The sequence below is a fragment of the Chondrus crispus genome, genomic scaffold, assembly GCF_000350225.1.
Source record: "Chondrus crispus Stackhouse genomic scaffold, scaffold_577, whole genome shotgun sequence".
NCBI lineage: Eukaryota > Rhodophyta > Florideophyceae > Gigartinales > Gigartinaceae > Chondrus > Chondrus crispus.
This window is the reverse complement of record NW_005178569.1, coordinates 1-25,181: the sequence shown is the minus strand read 5'-3', so window position 1 is coordinate 25,181 and position 25,181 is coordinate 1. Positions and strand designations below refer to the sequence as shown.

General features: G+C 52.3%; 8 protein-coding genes; 4 read left to right on the top strand and 4 right to left on the bottom strand.

Moving 5' to 3' along the window:
- The first annotated feature begins 28 nt into the window (after nucleotides 1-28).
- Nucleotides 29-1,991, top strand: CHC_T00008658001 (Serine/threonine protein pseudokinase Rhodoplastic). XM_005710464.1 is given in 2 exon segments: nucleotides 29-1,855; nucleotides 1,856-1,991. 1 exon segment carries the CDS (start codon nucleotides 29-31, stop codon nucleotides 1,853-1,855), a length of 1,827 nt encoding a protein of 608 aa, XP_005710521.1. The 3' UTR covers nucleotides 1,856-1,991.
- A 2,565-nt stretch (nucleotides 1,992-4,556) lies between these two features.
- CHC_T00000693001 (hypothetical protein) lies at nucleotides 4,557-6,799 on the top strand. XM_005710463.1 is given in 2 exon segments: nucleotides 4,557-6,665; nucleotides 6,666-6,799. 1 exon segment carries the CDS (start codon nucleotides 4,557-4,559, stop codon nucleotides 6,663-6,665), a length of 2,109 nt encoding a protein of 702 aa, XP_005710520.1. The 3' UTR covers nucleotides 6,666-6,799.
- Nucleotides 6,800-13,842: 7,043 nt separating this feature from the next.
- On the top strand, nucleotides 13,843-15,660 carry CHC_T00000692001 (hypothetical protein). Its single transcript, XM_005710462.1, has one exon. It carries the CDS (start codon nucleotides 13,843-13,845, stop codon nucleotides 15,658-15,660), a length of 1,818 nt encoding a protein of 605 aa, XP_005710519.1.
- A 4-nt stretch (nucleotides 15,661-15,664) lies between these two features.
- Nucleotides 15,665-15,844, bottom strand: CHC_T00000691001 (hypothetical protein). The gene has a single exon (XM_005710461.1). It carries the CDS (start codon nucleotides 15,842-15,844, stop codon nucleotides 15,665-15,667), a length of 180 nt encoding a protein of 59 aa, XP_005710518.1.
- A 64-nt stretch (nucleotides 15,845-15,908) lies between these two features.
- CHC_T00008263001 (26S proteasome ATP-dependent regulatory subunit) lies at nucleotides 15,909-17,629 on the bottom strand. XM_005710460.1 is given in 3 exon segments: nucleotides 15,909-16,024; nucleotides 16,025-17,350; nucleotides 17,351-17,629. The coding sequence occupies 1 exon segment, from the start codon at nucleotides 17,348-17,350 to the stop codon at nucleotides 16,025-16,027; it is 1,326 nt and encodes a 441-aa protein (XP_005710517.1). The 5' UTR covers nucleotides 17,351-17,629; the 3' UTR covers nucleotides 15,909-16,024.
- A 2,570-nt stretch (nucleotides 17,630-20,199) lies between these two features.
- CHC_T00000690001 (hypothetical protein) lies at nucleotides 20,200-21,870 on the top strand. XM_005710459.1 is given in 2 exon segments: nucleotides 20,200-21,738; nucleotides 21,739-21,870. 1 exon segment carries the CDS (start codon nucleotides 20,200-20,202, stop codon nucleotides 21,736-21,738), a length of 1,539 nt encoding a protein of 512 aa, XP_005710516.1. The 3' UTR covers nucleotides 21,739-21,870.
- A 14-nt stretch (nucleotides 21,871-21,884) lies between these two features.
- On the bottom strand, nucleotides 21,885-22,040 carry CHC_T00000689001 (hypothetical protein). Its single transcript, XM_005710458.1, has one exon. The coding sequence runs from the start codon at nucleotides 22,038-22,040 to the stop codon at nucleotides 21,885-21,887; it is 156 nt and encodes a 51-aa protein (XP_005710515.1).
- A 51-nt stretch (nucleotides 22,041-22,091) lies between these two features.
- On the bottom strand, nucleotides 22,092-24,386 carry CHC_T00000688001 (hypothetical protein). The gene has a single exon (XM_005710457.1). It carries the CDS (start codon nucleotides 24,384-24,386, stop codon nucleotides 22,092-22,094), a length of 2,295 nt encoding a protein of 764 aa, XP_005710514.1.
- Between the last annotated feature and the right edge of the window lie 795 nt (nucleotides 24,387-25,181).

The window sequence follows — 25,181 nt, the reverse complement described above, 5'->3', positions numbered from 1 at the left end:
CCGCGCGCGCGCCCCCCTTCCCGCGCGCATGGAGCACCTACACTACCACGCGGCGGCGTCCAAGTCGGCAAAGTCGGCCATGGCCGTGCTGTCGGGCCCCACGCGCTCGTTCTCGGGCTGGGCCATGGTCCGTCTGGGCAAGCTGTCGCGCGCCGTGCGCCGCTTCGTCATCCTGCGCTCGTCCAACCTCGTCGTGTGCGCCACGGACAACCCGCGCTCCGCCCTCGTCTCGTTCCCGGTCACCGGCGCCTCGCTCACCCTCACCTCGGCCCGCTTCGAGTGCTACATACGCGCCCCGGCCCACCGCGCCTGGATCCAGTGGGCCTCCGAGTCGGACCTGCGCGTCTGTCGCCAGGCTTTTGAGTACGCCAATCGAAGGGTCGACGACTATTATAGGCTCGTTACACACAAGCAGCTGGGGAAAGGAAGGAGCTCAGAGGTCGTCTTCGCCTTTGATACCTCGAGTGGCGATCATGCCGCTGTTAAGATTATGAATAAGGACAAGGCTCGCTCTACCGACCGCGAGTTTGCGGAGAAGGAGGTCATCATTCGCATGACCATTCAGCATCCATGTATCGTTCAAACCTTGAACATTTTCGAGTCTCCGTTTGATCTTTTCGTCGTCATGGAGCTCATGAGTGGCGGCCCGCTTGACCGCCGCCTAATTAAGAAGAACGCCCCACTCTCGGAACCTCAGGCCCGAATGATAATGCGCAGGTTGTTCGACGCTCTCTCGCATCTCCACCGCCGCGGCATTGCTCACCGCAACGTCAAGCCGCAGAACATTTTCCTCGATGTCGCCGATGACTCCCACTGGCCCGAGACCGCAAAGCTCTCAGACTTCAGCTTGGCCTGCGTTTTGGATGATCCCGACTCGGCACGACAAATCGTCGGCACCCCGGAGTACCTCGCCCCGGAGGCCTCCATCATGACTAGAACCCGCCAGGGAGACCGCGAGGTCGTCTTTGGCACCGAGATCGACATGTGGGCTGCCGGTGTCACCTTGTACAACATTCTCAGCCTCGAGCTCCCGTTTGAAGGCGACTACCCTCCCGACGTTTTTAAACAGGCCCGAGCTGCCAGGCTCCACTTTTCAAAACGCGGCTTTGGCCAGGTCTCACAATCTGCCATCTCCCTCATCCGCAGTTTGCTCAATCCTGATCGTAGGAAGCGTCCCACCGCAGAAACCGTCATGTTCCACCCATGGTTCCAAGAGCCCCGCCTGCTGCTGCAAGGCACAGACCACCTCGAAACTGCCACCAAATCAATTTCCCTATCCAACAACTTTGGCGCCATGAGCGACAGCCTTGTTCGATTTCGTGCATCCGTGCTGGCGGTCCGCCTCATTCATCGCTTCATAACCCACACCCCCGGAATCTCTCTGGAGCCCTCGCGGATCGAGAAGCGCTTTCATTTTGGGGTCAGCGGCGTCAACATTGCCCCACTCCCCTATACAGTAGATGTTAAAAAAGACGCCATGAACCCGCGCCACTCGGCCACAGTTTTCTCCAGGATCAGCACGGGGTCAACGGTCAAGTCAAGATCGAGCACGACGGAAGACACCCCCGTCGTCCCATCGTTCCCAACCTCCGTGTCCGTGGACACTCGCCCAGCCAGTACCATGCGCATGGACCGCACTAACGACTACTTCTCACGCACCAATTCTCGCACCACGAGGCAGTCGAGCTTCGGCTCTGGCAGCGTCACGGGCGTACACAGACTAATATCAGGGAAAATTCATCAGTTAGGTTCGCATTCCCCGTCACCACAGGAACACCACAACGAGATTCCCGCAAAAAGCAGCCCCTGGCGGTGGCGCAGGCGTAGCACGCGAGGGTCTCGTTCGAATCTTTAAGCGCAAACAAGTATGGAAGAAGAAATGAAGATGTTGTATACAGCCACAATAGCAAAAGGTTTTTCTTGATGATAAAGAGAAAAAGAGTACATAAATGCATTCTCACCTCGTATGTGTAGAATTTTTTTGACGGAAACCGATTTCCTCAGCGCTCCCGTTTAGAATTGTCAGTAGTAATCCGCACCGCGTTGCATCCCTGGACGTGCATGGCAACCAAAGGTGTGCATTGGTTGTGCTCAAAGGAAGGGTAAGTTAAAGATGCTATGTCCTCCCCAGCTCCGCATCGCGCCCCCAGTCCAGACTCCCATCTCCTGGCGAATCGCGGCAGATCCCCTGGCCACTTTTGCACCTTAATGACTTAATGGGCCTCGCGATTATTCGTGACGTAGCACAGCAGACTAGCCGCGCGTGTCCACTCATACCACCCTGACCTACAAACGACGTTACATCGCAGACAGACTTTTCCAGGGTGTAAAACTCAAGACAATGTATATATATAGGAATGTATATATGTGCATATACATTCGTATATCGAGGCTGCCCTCTTCCTTTTAAAGGAGTCATAACAAGAAAAGTACGCAAGCCCAATTTGTAGTCTGTCACTTGTGAAGCAGTCGTGAGAGCAGTTTAGCAACACGGGTTGAATTGTCTCCGGGCCGAGGAGCAATCGCGAGTTCAGGCGTCGGTCGAAAGTCCTACTCTCGACGGCATTGCTGCTGCCCACCAGGCATCTTTCAGATTTTTATTCCAGCTTCACGCTGCTGACTTTCGCAAGCATTGCGAGGGTGACGCATACAAGAAGCTCCGGCTGGGGACATGGTGGCCCTTACGAAAAAAATGAAATATGGTGGGTGGGCAGCACCATATTTCATTTTTTTCGTAGGTGACATCACCTTCTACCGCTGCGAGAAACACGAGTGGTGAGCTGTAAGATCTCGCTTGTTGCTCCGCAAGAGTTGGACGGGACGGACATTTCAATTGGGGTGGGGAAGCCAATAGAATTGACAAGTTTACCCTACGTGTCGTTGCAAGCGTTGCGCTGTGCTTTGATGTCGGGGTTTGTCGTGCCGTGAATGTCACGTAGCACGACTCCATAGCAGCTGATTTCGATATTGGCATTGCTTGAATTTCCCATTCATGATGGCTCATCAGCCACTGGTCTGAGGGCCGTCCAGGGCTCGTTGGGGTGTTGCCGCTGATGGACCCCTTCGATGGGCAGAGGGAGCGTGTGGACAGAGATTTTCTCCTGTATTGCAATGTAGGTGCGCGAAGGTGCTCTATCGGAAGCGGGGAAATACAGTGCTGTACAGTATGAGCAAATACGGTGCAGTAGGTCAATTCTGCACTGTACGCGGCTCTGACCGAATGCTGTATGTACCATAATTTATTCAGTTTTTTTCTATATTATATGGTACACGTGTACAGAATCCGTAATAATCTTGAGCCGCGAGCCCTTCTGCTTTTGATAAATCAGAACAGGTGCGACCCGCACACCGTAGAGTGACTCGCGGCAACAAAGTCTGTCGCTCAAATCCACGAAGGAGTCTCTTCGCGCGTGGAACGGTAGATCAAACTCCCGCGAGGGATCGGCGGCGAATGGTACAGTGTACTAGCGAGGAAGCGAGAGTGGTGCCAGGGGCGAAGCAAAACGATATAGTCGTACAGTAGATCACCCCGAAAACCTCTTGACGCCTCCTTGAGGCTACATAAGTTTACTTGATTCTCCTCCCGTGGGTGCCTCGACGCTTGACAAGGCTCCCACGGGAGTACAGTAGACCCCCCGTAATAGTGCACCCCTGTGCCAGGCCTCACAAAACGCACTACTGACGTCATGCACTAAAGAAGCAACAGCAAAGCTCATTTACTGTACGACATGAAATGCTCTGCAATGAGCGTCTGGCGGTTCCTCTTTCTATGGTCGTAATAAGCACCAAAAAGTGCACGTTTCGCACGGCGCAAACCCTGACTTGCCCCTGTGAATTTTGCAGTCTACTGTGCTGATCATGAGGTAACTGTTGCTGAGAGCATTTTGTCTCGGATCCGTAAGGCACGTTGCTGCAGTGTGGCAGCAGAGATCGGCAGTTTCCCTGCTCGAGCAATGTGAACAAAGTCGAACAGCGAACGGTCAATGTCTGGGAACCGCGCAGCTGGAAAGGTTTTGAACTGCATGTTGTGGCTATGCTCTTGCATTTTTCTTTGAACTAACGCCGATTCAGTTCTAATCTTCTGCACAAGGCGCACACTGCAACCAAAAGATGCAGCAACTCCATAAACTGTTTCCCCATTCTCATGAGATTCAAGGACTTTTCCTTTCTGTGCCAACGTTAATCTTTTGCCCTGTGCCTTCGGTTTCGATGAGCTCACGTTTGCCATGATGATGAGCACGGCAGTGCAGATAAGGATGCCGGTGGTGGCTGATACCGCAGATGTCTTCTCGGGGAACAAGCGGCGGCGTGGGTTCTAAGGCGCGCTACAGCTGCATTGCTGGCATATCAAGCGTACAGTTGTACACGTTTCAGAATCGGTGACATGGCCTGAAAAGCGCACTATTGACGTAAATGTACTAACAAAGAGCGCACTATTACGGAGGCCCCCTGTATCAAGTACACGTACTGTAAAGTTACTGCAGACGAGACGCGTGGTCGGCAAATCGCGATCACTCACTTTAATCCAGATCCCCGATGGCAAATTTCGCGCGACCATGCACAGTCACTGCTGTGCAGCGACGAAAGTCCCAGGGCGCTCCCACTCTGCGCTCATACCCTATGATGTCAACAGCACACTGCAGTCTAACAACGGTACCCCACCACCGCACCCGCCCAACCCCTTGCTCCTCGCGCTTGTCATTCCATTCCATGAGCCCGCGCCTATCGATGCAGTCTACGAAGCCTTCTGCGGCTCTCAAGGCCACGACCTGATCATGGAGTCCGACCCGCCACTGCACCGTCGTCGAAAGCCGACTAAGCGTCGAGGTCGCACGAGGCTTTCTTCTCTCCCTTCCTCGCCGCCCCCGTCATCCTCCGCCCCGAACCCGGCATCGTCTGATTCTAGACCCGATCGAAAACCCCCGGCCAGCCTCAGCATACGCGCAGCGACACCCGCGAGGAAGCGAAAAGGTCTGCGTGCCCCGCCGACGATTCCGGGGTATGAGACTGCCCCAGTGTCCACCTCGCCAGAGAAGCAGAGATACACGCCAGAGACTATCGCTGAGCTGAAAAGGAAGGGCAACAATTTACCTCCACCTGTAAGTGACGTTGCCGCGGATGAGCAGTTCGTGCCAAATGTCGAGGGGAAGGGTGGATCTAAAACCACCAGTTTGGAGGACGCGGAGCTTGCGTTAAGAGAGGCAAAACTGGGAGAGAATTCGGCCAAGTTTAAAGAAGACCCTGCCGGAAAAGGTGCGAGTGATCTCGTCGGTGCGCAATTGCGGCCGGATCCGTTTTCTGCAGAGTGGCGGGACGCGACGATAGGCCGAGCGAATGTCGTCGCTGAAGATGATGTCGTAGTCGTTGACGACTTTACTGGCGTGACCGATGCGGAGTACATTCCGCTCGAGGGAGATGCAGTCATGAAAGACGCCGACGCGACAGGGGATGCGGAGGAGGAAGGAAGCGATGGAGAATGGGAGCTCGAGCAGCTTCGACGAGCCGGACATGGTGTGCAACGAGACGCCGACGCGATTGCGCAGGAGAAGGCGCGGCAGATCGTGCGCGAGGCGGACGAGCGCCGACGTCGCGGGGGGGGATTCTCGGCATGTCTGCGCGCGGCGCGCGAGGCGACGTTGGAATGGGTGGCGAGGCAGGAGTTGGCGGAGGGGAAAATGCGCCAGATGGAGCAGGCTGAGCGAAGTGGCTCCGCCGTTGCCGTGGAGATTGATGGCGAGATTGCGGGTGCGAAGAGACGGCTCGCGTTCTACGGCGCGCTTTCGGCGCATGTCGATGACGTGGTGGATATGCTCAAGGAGAAAGAGGCGGACATTGTCGCAGCGCGCGGGAGGTTTCTGGAGAGGCTGGCCGTGGAAGCGGAGGCGGTGAAGACGTGCTTGCACGGGGGGACAGACGAGTTTGGCAGGTCGCGGTTGCCGAGTCTGGAGGTTCCGGAGGCGGAGGCGGAGGCGGAGGCGGGGGAGGACGTGTTGGAAGATGTGATGAGCGATGTGAGGTCGATTGAATCTTTGATTGTTTGGTTTAGGAAGTGGAGAACGCAGTACCCGAAGGAATATGAAGATGCGTTTGGAGACGCTGGGTTAGGGAAGCTGGCTGGACGGATAGCTTTAGCGACGCAGAGCGAGGACTTGGAATGGGTGAAAGCTCTAAGGGGGATGGCGAGGGCGGAGGCACTTCGGGCATCGAAGGCTGTGGAAACCGTTGCCGCCGGCATCCGAGCGAGATGGAAGCCCCGTGACGAAGAATCAGGGAGAAGGTATGCGGGAAGTGGCAGAGAAGTCGTGGAAGCGTATGGAGAAGAAGGGAAGCGCGCGATAACTGACGCATTTCGGGAACGAATGGGATGGGAGTCGGAGTGCTGTCGCAAGGTGGGGAGCGCGACAGACATGTGGAAATGCGTGGAGGAGTCAGTGCGGGTGATCAGTACGTTGAAGTTGGATTTTGGGATGGTGCATCTTTTGAGGGCCGTGGAAGAGGAGGGGTGGGACACAGATTTGTGGGATGGGTGCATGAAGGAAGCGGTACGATCGATCGCAGAAGACGAGGCGGGTGTGGTCAGTGAAGGAGGGATTGCTCTTGCCAAGAAACTTCTTGCGGACGTTTCGCCTGAGGTGAGAAAAGCAACTTCAGAGACCCTTCCGTAATAGTATTACATATTATGTGTTCAGTACTGTACTGCTACAGTAGTTGGCGATCAATGATCTGGTCTCCCTTGTCCACATGTCACTGTTATGATCGGTGATCTTGTCCTAAGAATATTGAATCAATATTATGGATCAGATCTATGGACGCTATGGACGCCGCAGGGTCTGACAGCCACAAGTGTTCTGTCGCTTTTTCTTCCGCCCATATGCCCAATCTCATGCGCCTTGCCTTTGCCCCTCCTCCCATACAAACCCCCCATCACGATCTACACGATGACCATGTCGGTCACAGTCCCATCTCTCAAATCCCATCATCGACAACTGAGGTCCACCTTTCTCCCACACCCACCATGAACCGCCCTGCCTTTGTCTCGGGCGCCTCAGGCGTGCTCTTGTTATCTGCAATCGCATCGCGTTCACTATGTTCGCGCCCAGCCCTGCCGCTGTCGGTCTTTCGGCGATCGCACGCACAGTATGCGCAGGTTCGCATGTCCGCCGATGCGGTATCGACCCTCGCCATCCAGACCGAACCGGCTGGTATGGAAAATACTTTCGAGTACCGGCTGTTCTACAAGAACGCCTCTGGGAAGGACATGTCCCCGTGGCATGATATTATAGTCTTCCCGGACAGCTCCAACAAACGCATTATCAACTTTGTCAACGAGATCCCGCGCGGCACTCAAGCCAAGATGGAGATCGCTACTGATGAGCTCTACACTCCGATCAAGCAGGACGTCAAGAACGGTGCGCTTCGTTTCTACAAGTACGGACCTAGCCTTATCAACTACGGTTCCATTCCGCAGACCTGGGAGGATCCCGAAAATGTACACGAAGAACTCAAAATCGGCGGAGACGGCGATCCGGTGGACGTCACGGAGATTGGAGAAAGGGTCATGCCATTCGGCGCAGTGTACCCGGTCAAGATCTTGGGGTGTCTTGCCCTTCTGGATGAAGGCGAGATTGACTGGAAGGTCATTGCCATCAATTGCGATGATCCGCTAGCCGACAAGATGAATGACATTGCGGATGTTGAGTGTTTTATGCCGGGTAAGGTAAGTGCCATTAGAGAATGGTTCAGGTTGTACAAGACTGCAGAAGGGAAGGGCGAGAATGAGTACGCTTACGGTGGAGAGGCAAAGGGGGCACAGTTTGCGACTGATGTAGTCGTGGAGACGCATGAGAGCTACTCCGGATTAAAGAACGGATCAATCAAGAATAGCGACGAATTATCGCTGAAATGAAAGGCGACGTGCCTTCACGTGGAAATGCGTATGCATCCGTTGGTATGCTCCAATGGCGTTTCTGAGTTAAGGTAAGACTCCACTCCTTGTTTTCTGCTGCGTGCTTGCCGGTGATGATTTCATGTTAGCTCTATCGGAATATCATTCAACTGTGATAAGACGACCGTTTTGCCTTTAGGCGAACATCGACCATAGAAACTGAGACATGCACACATCAGAACTTCAGTGATCACCCGACTGCAGTCCTGCTAACTTTTTTCTGATTTTTTTGAGATTTCTCTGCAGTCCACGAGTTAAGTATGCTTGGACCTAAATGTTTGCTTTGCGATGTAGATACATTAAGAGGATTGTCTCTCACCATGCCTTCACAATAAATGGAGACGTAAACGTTCCACACCAGAGCCGTTGAGCAGTTTTTTGAAACGACCGCCGTTGAGAAGGGTGCCAGAGTCGAAAGCGAAGGCCTGGGACAGTGTTTGTGGGACTTGATTTTCCAGATGCGGGTATACATAGTCAGATGTTCGTATGTTCGCGCACGGTGCACGTTTTTGGATGTATGATACTCTTCTGTAGCTATCACATTTGAAGTACCTTAACAAATTCCCCACGACCTTCACCTGTCCGTATCAGTAGGCACTCACTTCAAAGAGGGATGGATAATTCACTGCTTCAAAGTATGTTCGCAAAATAACGCAGAACGTCATCTTTAATATTGAATCTTGCGTCAATTTTTAGCATCCTTTTAGGACCTGCGACACGCAAGAACGCAGTCATGACGCATAACACAGATACTGTATCTCTAACTGGGGGGACGCACATCTTTAAATTTCGGTTAGAAGAATGAAATATGGATAGCAGTCATGTGTTTTTCTTACATACGATCGGAAAACGGCTAAAGGGAAGTGGAACTAGAAGATATTCATACTGTTGGACACGAAGCAGCACTTAAGGGGTCTAAGCATCTCACATGTATATCTAGTAGATATTATCTACCATGGGTCCTTAACAAATGATATAATCATTGCACATCTGATACTTCAGCCTTATTGGACAACAAAACAGTCTTTACTACTGTTGCTTCTACCTTTTAAGCTGGTTCTCTCTTTTTGTATATTCTTCTTTCTCATCAAACAGTGGAGACCATCAGTCGTTTCTCACTTCTTTTGGAATGCATTCACAACTCCTTCTCACCTTTCATTTTAAGACGATGCATGTCAGCATTCGCGCGCCATAAAGATATTCGATTTACTGTAATATGTAGTTGGCTTGCAAATCGCATGAGCACTCCAGGACAGGATGTATCACATTTAATTTTTCGTCACGCCGACACTTTGTCGTCACAGGGTCCGTTGATGGGAGAAGGGTGCTCGTGGTTCCGTGAACAATAGGTTGCCGATTCAATCGGCACTGCACGCCTGCGACGCCCCGGGTTTCACCCCCGCCGGGTACCTAACCAAAGTACCGAGCGAAATTAGCAGCTTAGCGTAGTGTAATTTTCTTTGCATTACCCACCCCCCTCTTCTTGTTGACCAACACGTCTTGTTCTTTATTCTTCCCACTCAACGCCCTTCGTTGCTCTTTACTTTTTGCATGCCTTCAATCTGTTGAAAGTAACGACGATCTCAATGACAACAATCGCCAAAATTTGTAGAAGGCGAGAAATAGAAACTTGATTTTTTTTTTTTTCCGCTTGCTTTGAAACCAAACAATCTTAACAGCAACACAAAGGCTTGAAAGCTTTATAATTTTGAGATACCTTTTGCACGATATTGTCAAAATAAGGAAATGATTTGACGAAATGAGTCAATAAGTTGTTACGACTGAAAACACAAACATACATAGACACTCATAAATATCAACCACAAAACACATCGCTACTAATCGTATTTACCTGGATCTCAGCAGAATGAACATATTTTTCTTCTGATCTTCGTCATGATCCCTCACAGGATTAAGAAAATTTACCACTCGCAAAAGACAACAATTTCACTTCCAGTTTTTTCTCCGCACTTTAAATTCCCACTTTCAAGTCAAGCAAAGAGTGCACTGAAGATGGAAGGATGCTCAACGCGAGGGATGACGTAGATAGCTTTTGATCTACAAAGTGAAACTACGATGTGATAATGGGATGAAGAAAACCAATGATGAAAGGGAGTCGATCTAGAGTTGAAAGAAAGACCAAACTCCTCAGCACAACAACAATGTCGAAGTTGAAGGTACATGTCTTTTTTTTTAATACGACGCAGGGCTGCCATTGCAGAATAGTTCTGGAATTGTACGGCGGATATAAGATGAGAACGGCTACATGTGTGGGAGCAGAGACGATCGGGCTTGGAAGCCTATTTCAGCTATAAATCGAGGATCCTGTGATGGAGGCATGAGACTTTTAGAGGAAGGTTTAGTAATAATGCTAAAAGTAGAAAGAAGCAGAAACCGGTTGAACAGATAGTATGCATAGCTGATTCGATCTTTCTGCTTTGGAGGACTAGGATACCAGGGTTCATGATGTGTCATTCAAGATGCAAATATGAAAACGTAATTTGTTGGAGTACTTCAAAGTCATACACAGTTTATGCCAGCTGCTTCACGTCACTAAAATCTTGAACCCATGCAGCGTGGTGCATCCCGGCCGTATCTGCCCAGCATAGAATGCTCTACAGAGTAAACATTATTATAATCTGCTCCGGAATGGACACAGAATAAAACGCCCAGACAGAAAGGACGAAACACGATATAGGCCTCTGTGATTGATATTTTCCACGTCCAAATATGCAGTTGCCGTTAACAATCATTATTCTGTACAGTACAATGTTTAGCGAATGGCTAGCAACGCTACCGAGGCAGATAGGAGTCGGAAGGAAAACACAAGGGCATTGAGAACATTGCCCTGGAAGGGTTTATAATACAAGAAGTAGTGCAAGAGGAAACCTTATCAAAAATAATTTTAACGCAAATGTAACAGACGTGGGAAGCAGAAGGAATGCCCGCAAGGCGAATAGCTCGTAGCCGAGCTGTTTTAACGAGGCATGTAGTTCAGATAGGCTGGATGGTGCATTAGAACAGACATATCTTCTTTTTTTGGTATTCAGGCAGAGCGCACATATGAGGTTTGGTCAACGTATAGTCATCTGGTTGTGGAACCGGGGACTTTATCCGCTTCCTGGTTCAGACATTTACATCTGCGATAAGTTACATCAGCAATTTTAATATATTCAAACATTCGAAGTACATCATCTGGGTCAGTTACGTTTTTTACATTGATACCTTTACCGTGCACATGCAAAGCACAAAATAACAAGCTAAAAGTGATCTGCTAGACAGTACAGCAGTCGAAAGGGACAAATAAGGCACTGAGGAGAAGAAATGAGGACAACTATATATATAAGGTACTGGGATCGCTGTGAACGCGATCTCTCAGGTGACCTACAAGACGCTTACACGTGTAGTGCTGTATGCAGAGAAGAAGAGCTCGACAACATTCGCATTTATTTGAAGTTGCTATCCGTCGCTTCATCGTGCAGTGCACATGCATTGAAAAAACGAACATTGCAGACGCTGTCGTTCTCTCTGTTGATGTGTTCACATATCATTGAAAAATAACAATGTGTGAACATGATTTAGACAAGTCGTGAAAAGAGCGCTATTGCCGTTGAAACAAACGTTGAGGGGGATCAGATCCGGTGTCAGTCCGATACCTTCTTTTTTTCTTGTAGCCGAACCACTATTTATACTACCACAGCTACAAGCTACTAGGATAGGATATTGCATAAAAGAGAGTAGACTTCAGAGAGCCCAGGAGAGTCCATGTAATTTTCTCCAAAATCAGAGACTTCGAAGAGCCCAGGAGAGTCCATGTAATTCTCTCCAGAAAATTAGAGAGGCCTCCTTTGCACTTCATACATGATAGATGACTTCTTTACGAAGTCACGAATAGTCAACAATGGTCATGGCAATCGCCAGCTTTTAAAAGAGCGCTTTCTCCGTAGTTCCTGATCTCAATGGCTGTGAAGGGCGGGTACTGTGCTAGGATATGTATCTACAGGTAGAAGTGGGCAGTGTTTCTGCATTGTAGCATATTTTTTTGGGAGGTACAGTATCCAGAAACGTACAGTATGAGCAAACAATTTGGGACAGATTGCCTGAAAGATCCCGGCGCTAATCCAAGTGTCACCAATTTATTGGCATTTTGAAGAAATATCAGGTGGGGATGGCGTCTAAGACAGGGCACGGGAGCCATCCGTTTGGAGCTCGCTCGAAATTCCCAGGAGATATCCGCCTCCTCACTCCTGGTGAGCATGGCCTCAAGCAACGTCTCCGGCCCTCTCATCAATGCCCCCAGAAACCCTTACAATATCACACAAGACCTCCTGTTGTATATATACTTTTATCGCTACCCATCCTGTCCGCACCTGCAGCCACCTCCGCCTACCCCTGCCCACTCCTCTCCTCCGCAACCTCTCCCACTCTCCCACTTCCTCATTCCCCCACCCGCAATCATGGCTTTCGTCGCCCCCACCCTCCTCGTCCGCCCCTCCATCCTTTCCCGCAGCTGCATTCATGGTGCCCGTGTCTCCGCCGCCCCTGTCGTCCGCCACGCCACCGGCGTCCGCATGCAAGTGCTCCCGGTCTTCACCGAAGCCATGTCAGACTTCAAGAAGGACTTTCCATTCTTCGCCGAGCGCGGCTGGGGAGCGACCGTGAAAGCCGAGCGCTGGAACGGCCGTCACGCCATGTTCGGCTTTCTCGTCCTCGTTCTCACGGGCTACTGCAAGGGCCATGGCCTAATCCCCGACGCCGACGTCCCGCTGGATTTCAAGCAATGGGGTGTTATCGCTGAGCTCGGCGACTTCCAACCGATCAGCACAGAAAGGGCAATTATCCTCGTCGCTCACATCCACGTCCTGCTCGTCTCTATTGCTGCCGCATTGGCACCCTTCTCTTTCCAAGATAAGCTCTTGCTGCAGCCTGGGGAGAAAGATGAGGCTCCAGCGGGTCTCTTCCCGCCCTTCGAGTTAGGATTGACCAAGGGTGCTGAGTTGTGGAACTCCCGTGTCGCCATGCTCGGACTTCTGGTTCTTATCGGCACTTCGGTGGCGACCCATACGTCCATCCTTGATACGCTTAACGTTGGGCTTGGCAACTTGTTGTTTTGAGTGTAACCCGTTGACAGTTTTGTATGACAGGTTTATCTTCGTTCCGTGTGCAGATGTTTCCCGCCCTTAACAGTCCAATTTGCGGGTCTAGTCGCTGGGGAACCTCATCATTTAAGATATGTCATGGTACTGTTGAAGTGTAAAAGTCTTTCCTAGAAATTTTTTTGAGCTGTTGGCGGGTCTGACTTTTACGTGGACATCTTTTTTTTCCCCCGGAATACACGCGGAGCGCAATCAAAAATGAACTCACTTTCATGTCAAATGACCACCTGTTGTCTAAAGTTTTCCTATGAATGGTTTTCTTTGCGGAACATGCGCGCGTCTCTGACTTGTTGAAGTTGGGGCATGGGCTCATGTCGAAATGTCTCGCTTCTTTCTAAGGAAAGATCTCCGCAAGCAGATTAACGCTCAAGCCTCATCAACGTGGACGAAGCACAGAAACGTGGGTTTGATTTGATTTAATAGCAAATTGCCGCAATTAGGATGTGTATGTGCTCTTAATCCCGGATTGGGCTTGACCGCAGCGACCAATCTAGTACACTGTAGCTAGAGCTAGCATGGAAAGTCGAAGGATGTAGCGATACAGCCAATGGAAATGTTTCTTTTATTTCAACTAATTTTGTATTGCGTCGAGTCTCGCCCTCAAGTGGAAACACGAGCGTAGCATAACTTTCGATTTCGTCTCCGTTAATCACATTGTCTAATCTCGATTACAGTCGCACCTTAGCTCCATCAAGGAAGGGGTTTTGCAACGTTCGTTCGGGAGACCGGAATACAGAAACAATGCAATCCAGCTTCAGGCTATCTCGGCATGTCCTTCCCCGCGTTCGGGACTTTCGGCAAATGCACAATGTCAACATCCGCAACACAACCATCCGCGCTCTCTCTGCCAGCATTGCAGTGCGTCGTGATCGAGCCATCAAGTGTACGGGCGACACTACTGGAAAGAATGCCAATTTCCGGAACGCTCTTGCGCATATCATGTGTGCCACTGGAGCTGTCGCTGTGGGTATGCACCTCGCGGAGTACGAGGGCGAATGGCGACCGCCGGATACTCCGGAAGACGATACCGAGCTTCATGAAGTAATAAACTGGTCCGGTACCCACACCGTCGAAACGAGACGTTATTACCAACCAGAGACGATGGAGGAGCTAAGAGCGCTTGTGAAGAACGCACACATTCGGAGACGGAAACTGCGTCCGGTGGGCTCAGCGCTCAGTCCAAACGGGTTGGCACTTGAAAAAGGTGGCATGGTCAATCTCGTCTTGTTGGACAAGATTCTCGAGATTGACAAAGAGAAGAAGCAAGTCAAAGTGCAAGCAGGTGCAAGGGTTAATCAGGTCGTCGATGCGTTGCGACCGCACGGTTTGACGCTACAGAATTTCGCATCAATTACTGAGCAACAGATTGGGGGGTTTACACAGGTTGGGGCACATGGTAGCGGGGCGAAAATTCCGCCGGTGGATGAACAGGTTATTGGCCTGAAGGTTATCACCCCAGCTGCGGGGGAGCTGGAGCTGTCAATTGACGACGACGACCCCTCGCTATTTCAGCTGGCGAGAACTGCGCTCGGAATGATTGGAATTGTCGCTGAGGTTACGTTGCAGTGCGTCCCGGCACATAAGCTCATCGAGGAGACTTATGTCACTACGCGGGCTGAAGTGCAAACTCAGCACAAGTCATTGATGGCTAAGAATCGCCACTTGCGTTACATGTGGATTCCTCACACGAAATACGTCGTGGTAGTTACCTGCAACCCGTACAAGGGAGCAAGGTCCGACGTGTTTCTTCGCTATAGCAAGTACAATGACAGTGAGCGTCTTGCTGCTCCGCGAAAACTCTTGCGAAGCCATCCTGATTGCAACCTAACTGATGTTCAGATAGTAGAACTAGGTTTCACCTCTCTACGAGATGAGCTTCTGGCGTTGGACCCTCTAAACGTTGAGTGGGTGAAAAAGGTCAACCTCGCAGAGGCTGAGTTCTGGAAACGGTCTGAAGGAACGCGAGTGGACTGGTCAGATAGGATTTTGCAGTTTGACTGCGGAGGACAACAGTGGGTTTCGGAAGTAGCATTTCCAGCTCCTTCGAATGACGCGAAGAACTCAGACGTACAGTTCGTTCAAGACTTGCTGGAGTTGATTGAAAAGGAAGGAATTCCAGCCCCAGCACCGATCGAACAGAGGTGGTCTGCTCCGAGTCACTCGCCAATGTCTCCTGCCGGAGAAAAGCCGCCGAAGGAGCTTGCAGATATTTACTCCTGGGTTGGCATCATTATGTATCTTCCAGATGCATCTCTCGGCAACGAAACACGCGAGCGAATCACTGGCGCATTCAAGGAGTACAAGAGTTTGTGCGAGGAACGACTTTGGAAGAACGCAAGTGCTGTTGAGCACTGGGCAAAGGTTGAGTTGCCAGATACGGAGGAGGGAAAGACTCGATTGCGAACAAGAACATTTCACAAGTACCCTACAGAGGCATTCAAAGCCATCTGCGCCATTTTTGACCCACACGGAATATTACGAAACGAGCTGATGGACACCATTCTTGGCATTGAAACGCCGAGTCAAGCACCAATGTCTGAACCCACACATGTCTCGTAGGTCCTTAGGTGCAGTTCATGGTCAGAATGAGGTAGGGCTCGAGTTGGAGAAGCTTGACATGACATATCCACACCGAATCCTTTGAATCACGTCGTCGCCGCACCAGGGCCACGCACTCGGAAAGAGTCAAGCTTTTTTCTTGTGCACTCGTGAGACTGAAGCATTGCTTCTGATAACGACTCATCCGCACGCAGTCGCGGTAACAAGCTAACAGCACTGTTGCAACATATCACGGAGTTGATATGAAGTAAGATGAAACGTGCAGGGCGGGGACTTTACTGGGGACCTTTGGTACCCATCGCCGTTGAAACGATAGATACGAATTGTTACCAGCGAAAGATTCTAAGAGGCTAGTTTAGCAGACTTACAAGTATAGCCCTTCAGGAACGCCCTGGTTCTTCTTGTACAAAACGTTTTCCCTCGCCTTTCTGAAATCTGCGTGCATCACCTTCATCCGCCTTTCACGCAAAGCCATCAGCCCAGCCTCTGTGCAAATTGCTTTGATGTCAGCTCCACTCAAGTCATCCTTGCTCATGACGAACTCCTCCAGCTTAACGTCCTGGGCCAGTGTCATGCGCCCGGTATGAATAGTGAAAATTCTGCGCTTCGTCTTCTCGTCAGGCAGCGGGAATTCAATCTTACGATCGATACGGCCAGGCCGAAGCAGCGCCGGATCAAGAGTTTCAATGCGATTGGTAGCCAACAGCACCTTAACATCTCCCCTACTATCAAACCCATCAAGCTGATTTAGCAACTCGAGCATAGTCCTCTGAATCTCCCTCTCCCCACTAGAGGTGGTGTCATACCTCTTCGTCCCAACGGCATCAATCTCATCAATAAACACAATGGACGGCGCCATGTCCTCCGCCACACGAAATAGTTCTCGCACAAGCTTGGGCCCGTCTCCCAAATACTTTTGAATCAATTCGGACCCGACGACCCTCAAAAACGACGCTGACGTGCTGTTTGCAACTGCCTTTGCCAGAAGAGTCTTTCCGGTCCCCGGCTCGCCGTACAAGATCACACCCTTTGGAGGCTTGATGCCCATGTCCTCGTAGAGTTCCGGATGAGTCAGCGGCAGCTCGACGGCCTCTTTGATCTCCTGGATTTGGTCCTCCAGCCCGCCAATGTCCGCATAGCTTTCCAACGGTGCCTTATCAACCTTCATCACGCTGACCATCGGGTCGGCATCATCAGCCAGCATACCCACAACGCTGAGGACTTTCTGATGCAGCAGCACGGAGCTGCCTGGCTCCAACTGATCCTTGTCCACAAACGAAGTAATGTAAACATAGTACTCTGGGCCGACAGCGGACGAAACAATCGCATGATCATCATCAATGATTTCCTCCAGCGTACCCACACCCATGGGGGTGCCGCGAATATCCTCGACCTTGGATCGATCTTCCTCGGTGCGCTCCTCGCGCGGTTTGTAGCGCTCCTGATTTGTGACGAACTCTTCCTCCATGAGGAGATAGTCCTTCACGCGCTCCAGCTTTAGCATACGTAACCGGCATTTGGCAGTCGGGGTGATGTTGGGGAGCTTGGCGGCAACCTCGGGACCACGCCTCTTCTTCTTGCGACCGACGCGAGTAGGGCCCGGGGGAGGCTCGTACTTCTTCTTCTTCTTGTCTTGCTGGTTGTCGCCAGGTGGACCGCCCGGCGGCATGCCGCTCTGGCCATTACCCATTGCTGCAGGGGGTGTGGTGGAGTGAAGTGGGGTCGATGAGGATGGGGATGAGGGTGAAGATAAAGAGGACGGCTCGGAGGCGTGTGATAGACCGAAAAGGCAATTGGCGAGGGTAGCGCTCGGAATCCAATGCCAGTTGGGGGGCTCAACTGTGGCACAGCTGGAAGGCAGCCGATTAATTACATAGATTCTGCAACTTACTCGAGCATGATGTAGTTGCAATTGATTGGGCTCCTTTCCCTTCGCACGTGTACACGTGCGAGATACAGAGGTTCTCATACTGTACTGCATCCTGCTACAGTATCCAATGGCACGACGCGACAAACGGTGGCATACCCAACCCCACCACGCCACTTTGCCTCCGACCATTGGATATGGTGGCGATATATATGAAGCGATCAGGCCCCGGTCATGCTCGCGGGGCCGCACATGCGCAGAGTATGAAGTGCAGCGAAGCTTCGAATGATCATTTACCTTCGTCATTGCCGCAACTTAACTGGATGCGCACGCGGCGCATCAAGCGAAGCACTGCGACAGGGCAAACTCGGCGCGGGATTCGCAGGGTGGCTTTCGCGTGACAGCGTCCACAGCAACTTGTCCACCGCGCCGAGCTGCCGCGGTGTCACAGCGGAAGCAAACCCTCGCTGAGCCAGCAGCTACAGTATCAGTACTTGTAGCTGGCGCGCAGCGGGAAGTTTCTCCGGCTCAGCAGATGCGCGCCCCGTCTCGCGATGCGCCCGTCTTCCCCACTCATAACCGGAAAAACGTGGGGCGCTCCTGGTGGATTCGTCTGATTGACGGCGGAGATATTTGCGTCCTGGGGGTGAATTCATGTCCATGTAAACAGTCCACGAGGCAAGAACAGCTAACTCTGGCCCACTGGGTTCAGCAATACCGCAAGACGAAATCCGCGAGACGGGCGACAGAAAACCCTAGCTCGCTACTCTCATCACTACTGTTGTATGACGGGGGGCTCTCCCTTCCTACCAGCCGTACCCCTGCCCAACCTCGATCTCCGCTGCAGTGTGCGCAGGCCGTTCTCTTCTGTCGCCAACTGCGCATTCGCGGATGAACGTACAGCACGTTGAATATAAAGTTTACGGTATGCAGAATGTGACTCCGCAAAGGCTGTACGCCCTTTGTTTCATCGAACCCCGCATACTGTACAAGTACTGTGCGTCCTGTGCCATTGGCCAAGCGAGTGCGCAGGATGAGCCTGGTGAATTCGTTTGAAATCATACAACTTGAAGGCCGGCCCACTTGGTGCGGCAGCTGCTATAAATAACCGCTGCCCCTAAACACGCGGGACGGACGGACAAAAGTTTTCAAGTTCTACTGTACAGTACACGCTTCGGTACTGTATCTCGTCGGTTGAGATGCGGGTTCGACTGACGTCTTGCCGCTACAGTACTGTACACTGGACAACAGCAGACAAATCTACGTTGCGCATGGCCCTTCGCAGGAGGCGCAACGCGGCCTGTGCTACTCTAGCACGGCACTGAAGGGCCCCGCGCTGCCGCTCAGCCGCGCATGTGCGGCGGAGTGAGTTACAGCCGGACGGGGCGTACTCGTAGGCACGGCGGCAGCAGGGAAGGCATCGACAAGCCGGGCGCCGGTGCGGGGGAAAAAAGGTTTTTCTAGATGCGTGAATGCCAGCTGGTGTGCGACGGGAATTGCGCGTCGCGCGCAGATAAAGGGCCAAGTGACAGTGTGACGCTCAGGAAATGTCGTTTTTTTTAAGCCTCTGCGTGCGCCCGCCGTGCCGGGTTGGGGAAGGCATGCGGAGAAACTTTGGCCCTTGCCGAATGCGTCAGCTCGTCTGACCGTAAGCGCAGCGGGACATAATTTTCATACTTTTTTTTTACACCTCGTTGCATACCTGCGGGTGCGCATCGCTCGCGCCGGCTTCGCTCGCGCCGGCTTCGCTCCAGGCGAGGACCTCAGAGTTCTTCGCACATGTGCAGCTTACAAAGGAATGCAGCAGCGGCAGTTATGTCCAGTTGTGTGTTGAAGTTGCCCGAATGTATTTCGTTTTCAGAGCTTCGCCTGGTTAATCCTATTGGCCAGCGCGTTGATATATATAATTTTTTAGTTGTCCGAGATATTTGCGCAAAACCGCTCAACACGCCTAAACAATCTCATTTCAATATTTCCAAAGCAAATCCGAATATTGCCATTTGCTTCTGTCCCCCTACCAATCCTTCGAGCGCACCAGTCTGTGTCTGCCCGTGGGATCTTTTTCAAATCGCGTTGGCACCCGCAATCAGAGGCTGCAGGTTTCTGCGCCCAGATTCTACCATTACGCAGAGACACACCCGCCCCATGGACAAGCCTAGCCACATGAAGGTTCGTTCCCATCGTCTTGTGCCAGCGAAGGAACCCATGTCTGCGTTAGTTCCTTGATCGCCCGACATGCCCTACTCTCATTTAACCTTGACACAAGTCGAGCTACGTCGACACTTTAGTTTAGCCGAAACAAGCTATGCCTTCCGCCCGGACCTTACACTATGCACATGCGTACTTGTGCGCGGCAGTGCACTGTACCAAGAACCACCGTCGTCCCGGTCGGCAGTTCTTCGGGCTGCGTTGGGCCACCTTGACACTCTGGGCCTTCCCCCGTCATGTTTCCGCCGCGCAGCCGCCACCTGGAAGTCACTGCGAGAGCCAGCGCCGCATGACATTCACACATCTGCTGGCGGTATCTCGCCAGCGCGACATTTTGCGTCTGCCAGTCTTTTGGCGTGATCGACACACAGGCTCACATGACCATCACGCAACGTCTATAGGCGTGACGCCAGCGTAAGTCCTTCATTTCTCTGCGCGTCAGCTGACGTCAGATATAATTTGCTATGCGAAAGATTGCTGTCGAGATTACACCCACTCCTGCCCTTCTGGGCCAGATCTCCCTCCAGAGATATCCGCCACGTACGCCACGTCCCTTCTCCAACCAATCACCAACTTCATCTCGCCCGGAGATTTTTTGCGTCACTAAGGACATGCGCCGAGGTGCTCACCCCCGTCACGCTCCGCGACCGAAGTCCATCTCATTTAAGCCACCAACCTCGTCGACGCGCCGCAAACCTCAACCGCCACGCACCCCTCCCTTCCCCCCCTTCCCACTAATTCTCCCCTTCGCACCCCCCAACCCCCCTGAGAGTCTCGCTCTCACCGCCATGACCATGCGCTCCATCGGCTCCATCAGCTCAGAGCTTTGCGAGATGCAACGCCTCCGTGATTCTAATATCGCCCGCTGCGCGAAGGACCTGGAATGGCAGCGCCGCATCATGGCCTCGCGCTCGGCCCCACTCTATACATCCCCGCGTTGCTCGTATGTATCTGTCGACCACCAGCCGCAGCGCCAAGTCCGTCATACTGTACCCTACCCACCGGCGCCCAAGACCGCGGCTCACTACAACCCCGCCGCGGCCCGCCCCACAGCCATCAAGATTGAAGATCATGCGGACTCCTTGTTCGGTGCTGATGACTCAACGCCGAGGCCACGCTTGCGCCACGCTCCTCTACCCCCGCCGCTTCGCGACGGGAGCCCCGACATGACAGACTCCACCCCGTCCGTTTCGACGCACGGCGCGAGTCCTGATTTGGATGCAGGCGAGCGTCGCTTAGGGGATGGCCAGAGGCCATCCGGGAGTCCCATAGGTCCTGGGACGGGGCGCATCGGAAAAATTCGAAGGCATCGCATGACGAAAGAGGAAGAGGCCCGCTTCGACGCAGCGGACCTCAAGGACTTGAGAGGAAGCACAGCCGCCAAGTCGAGAAAGATGACCGAGGATGAAAGGGATATCATGTTACACAAGCGCCGCTTGAGGAACAGACTGTCGGCCGCACGTAGTCGGGAGAGGCAGAGGAAGACGATTCAGGAGGTGGGGGAGGAGGTGGATGAATTGTTGGAGCAGGCCAGCTCGCTGCAAGAGAGGTGCCAAGTGGCCGAGAGCGAAATTCTTGCGCTACGTGCAACGAACGAGGCGCTGAGACTGGAGAACTCGCAGTTGAAGGGCGGCGCCAGCGGAAATGCCCCAGTGGGCAATGTCGCACAGCAGCCGGGACTGTTGAAGGGGAATGGGTCGATGTTGAGGTTTTCGATGTCGAGTGACATGCTGGATAGGATCATGGCGGGCTCGGATGGGCCTGGACTGCTGCCGTCGTCAATGGCGAGTAATGGAATGATTAAGATCCCGAGTACGCTACACCTCTCTCTCAGTACAGATAAGCTTGGAGATGGGATGCAAGCGTTTAATGCGTCGCTGCAGCCTATGTCGAGGACAGCGAGCACTATTGAAAGGATGCTGGATTGTAACAACAATGAGCAGTATACCCCGGGTGAGGATCTGGGTGCAAATAACTCTATTACCGCTACTAAATTAGGCTAACGCCTTGGTGCCCATGCGAATGAGAATGTCGCATTCAGAGGTGCGTATTTGATTGTGATTTGTATTCTGGCGTGGTCCCCGTGTGGCCGTGCTCGTGTAGCATCATTGTGTAAAAGCGTTTCTTCTGCGATAGATTGAGTCTTTGGTTATTTACAATGTGGAGAGAGCTCTGTGTTAGCATTTTTGTAGTCGTACCAAGCTGTGCCCTTAATTCTCAAACTTGGTAGTAATCTACAACTCTGCAGCCCACCGGCGGCTACAGAGAAAAAAATATTCGGGCGAGGACGGCCTGTTCTATACATCTACGGCCCTGATGGTACAAGCGGCGATTCAATCCCCGACAGACCACGCCCCTACCGATTGCTTAGGATTCGAAGTTGCTGTGATAGCGTCGCAAGGGCAGGTACTAGTGATGGTAATGGAGCCCCTGAATACAGTGCAGATAAATAATCGTTCACGTTCTCCCGTGGTAATGTATTCCAGGGACCTTGTTGCACGGCCCTCGCAAAATCCTGCCCCAGGTGACTAGCACACGTTTGCTGCAAACTGGCAATTTCCGTCAGGACACTGGTCGCCTCTCCCCCCTCTGTGTCTCCAACCCTGAAAACCGTCCCACGTACAGCGCTCGTCATTGCTGCATTCGCACACTCCTTTAGAGCGAACTGGCGAAACCCGGGCGGACTGTTGTCGTTTTGAGGCCCTATCCAAGCCTTGACTAGATCTCCCAACATGTGCAGAGACATCTTCATGACTGGCCCAGCCTCTCGTGAATCCAACGACTCACCGATAGCATTTGACAGGACGTACGACATAACTTGTCCAAGCAGCGGCAGATGTTCCGGGAATAGAAGCACCGTGAACAACTTTGTTCTTACAAGAGCATGCAAAAAGTATGTGTACGCGCGATGCATGTCTGCTGCTTCTCGACTCTCCTCCGATATAGCCAGCAAGGTAGTTGGGTCCAAAACAACTGAATATTCGTGGACTTTTCGCACAAGCGGGGCATACGTAGATAAAGCAATTGATTGGGCATCCCCTGCAAATTTGGTCACAATTTGAGAGATGAGGCTCAGAGTGACATGAAGCTCCACAGCCGTTGAAGCTGTGTGGACCAATTGTCCAACTTGGTCTTCGATGAACGGCAGCACCGGAGCGCCAATTGTATCAACCATGCGGTGGAGAAAGCCCACTAGTCGCGCACGAAGTTCCGTGTGCTGCGTGCCGATTTGCAAAGCTGGCTTTGATGCCTTCATAGCAGCCTCAAGGCAGTTGATCCAAATCTCTTGCACTTTGAGAGCCAAAGCCGATGGGGGCTGCATCTTTGCTAGAGATTGCGCTGTGTCATTTCTCACCCCTCCTGGTGGGTACGAGGGCTCTGTCTCTTTTAACATTAAAAGTGGTCTAGAATCACCTCCAAATCCTTTCGAGAGCGACCCTGCTGCCGTGATGTAGCCGATCACAACCTCGGGATCATTACTTTGAAAACCTTCAAGCACTTTTCCCAGGATAGCTGTGAGGCATTTCAAAGACTCTTCCCACTTTGTGTCCGTCCCAAGAAGATAACCAACGGATTCGAAAACTTCCATTTGGTCATTCTGTGTGTAAGCCGGGTTTCCTACAGGGAACATGTGCGCTTCGGCAGCAATGATCATGTCTCTGAGATGGCTCTTCGACAGCAGGTAGCGCAAGAGCTTCGTGAACTTGAGAAGAGCATGCGCAGCAGAGCTCCTCACGACCATCGAGCATTTGTGCCCCAGCCCTCTCTCATCAAAAAACACCGGCAGCAAGGCTCGAAACAAAGTGTTGTCCTCTTGTCTCAAAAAGAGGCGATCAGACCTTCCGACCAATGCAAAGTAATGCTTGGACACGAGCTCGAGCTGATGCAAGTGAGTGGCTTGAGGCTTGTCAATAGAAGTAGCGGAAACGTTTGTCCCAAACTTCATACATTTTGGGGGGTTTTCGATAACCATCTGCTGCAGTTCCTCGAAATCTGGTGAGATAGGGCCTTCCGCTACAAATGAAACGAGTAAAGCGAAAGCCAGCTCAATGGAAAGCTCGTTGCCTGATGCCCACGCTTTTCGAAATAAACTGGTGAGGAATTCCGTGCAAAGGTCCCCAAAAGCCCTTGCGACGCTTCTAAACACATTGTCAATAAGCATTCGTCGAACTTCTGTGAAGGGATGGCGCCTCTCAAATTCATGAGGATCAAAGTCACGAGGTAGTACGGCGCGATCCTCGACTGCTTTCAAGATGGCGACCATGGCGGAAACGCCATCCTTTGAAGACCCCTCCTCGTCTGTCTCTGCCGCTTGCGCAAATACGTTGACATAGGTCGAGACACACTTCAAAATCTGTGCCGAGATGTCTTCATCATCCTCATGTAAAAAGCCCAGTGCAACCGGCAGGGCCACTTGAGCAATGGCGCCGGCTTCTAACTCCGTCTTCGCGCTATTATTAAACTTGGTTTTCCCCCTTAAAACTTCCTTCAATATATCCAGGGCCGCCCCAGCAACTGTATTGACCAGCGCGGCTACCTGCACGCGACCGCTTTGTAGCTCCAGTCCCGGGTCCCCCGGCTCCTCAACGTTTGCACAGATTTGCCTGACGGGAATCGACCTTAGGAGCGCCTCCAACTTCAGGGCGTTCATCAGCTCCAGCTTAGACTCTGCGTTCATTCGCTTGAGAATAATAGCGCTGAGCGCAGCCGCCGCCGCGCCTCTGGGCTCGCAGTATGCTTGCGACGTAATTGCAGCGTACATCGGGCTGAGCAATTTCTGCTGGGCTATGAGGTTAATATCGACCCACTCAACATACCGGGCGATGATATCGAAGGCCTGAGGCGCGAAGGGCGAGCCTGTGATCATGTCGCTGCACTTTGCCACTATGGTAGCGATGCAGTCGTCGCGCATGGCATCCTTGACACGTATCGATACCTGGCGTCTTCTCTCGCTAATCTGGGTGGCACGCACGCTGGTAATATCATCGTCCAAGCCGCGGAGCATGCGAAAAAACATCATGGTCGAGGCTGACGTGGCCTGCGGCGAGTCTGCCAGCGGAAGCAGTGTTTCCTGGAATGCGGAGGGCCACGCGTGCGGGTAATCAGCGCCAATGAGGGACACGACGACCTGGCAGAGCTTGTTGAGGAGATAAGTAGGAAACGCGGAGGCGTGGGCGACGGCTGCGTCGTTGGCGTAGCGCTCCGGAAACGTAGCTACAGAAAAGTACTCTAGGATCTTCCCCCGGATGGCGGCGACTTGCTCCGCGGAGAAGGCCGCAGGGTAGCGGCTGGGATCGTCGAGGGTCTCGCTGATGACGCCAAGACACCAATGGGCGACGGTGGGGGGCATGTTGGGGGAAAGGCTCTCCAGGACGAAGCTCCAGCCCTGAGGAGAGGAGCGGATGTTCTGGCAGTAGTCGAAGGCCTGCTTGCGTTGGTTGGGGTC

Bases quoted from the DNA above. Each gene is read 5' to 3' on its own strand.
- CHC_T00008658001 (XM_005710464.1), top strand. From the start codon at position 29: ATGGAGCACCTACACTACCACGCGGCGGCGTCCAAGTCGGCAAAGTCG.
- CHC_T00000693001 (XM_005710463.1), top strand. From the start codon at position 4,557: ATGCACAGTCACTGCTGTGCAGCGACGAAAGTCCCAGGGCGCTCCCAC.
- CHC_T00000692001 (XM_005710462.1), top strand. From the start codon at position 13,843: ATGCAATCCAGCTTCAGGCTATCTCGGCATGTCCTTCCCCGCGTTCGG.
- CHC_T00000691001 (XM_005710461.1), bottom strand. From the start codon at position 15,844: ATGAGTCGTTATCAGAAGCAATGCTTCAGTCTCACGAGTGCACAAGAA.
- CHC_T00008263001 (XM_005710460.1), bottom strand. From the start codon at position 17,350: ATGGGTAATGGCCAGAGCGGCATGCCGCCGGGCGGTCCACCTGGCGAC.
- CHC_T00000690001 (XM_005710459.1), top strand. From the start codon at position 20,200: ATGCGAAAGATTGCTGTCGAGATTACACCCACTCCTGCCCTTCTGGGC.
- CHC_T00000689001 (XM_005710458.1), bottom strand. From the start codon at position 22,040: ATGTATAGAACAGGCCGTCCTCGCCCGAATATTTTTTTCTCTGTAGCC.
- CHC_T00000688001 (XM_005710457.1), bottom strand. From the start codon at position 24,386: ATGAACGCCCTGAAGTTGGAGGCGCTCCTAAGGTCGATTCCCGTCAGG.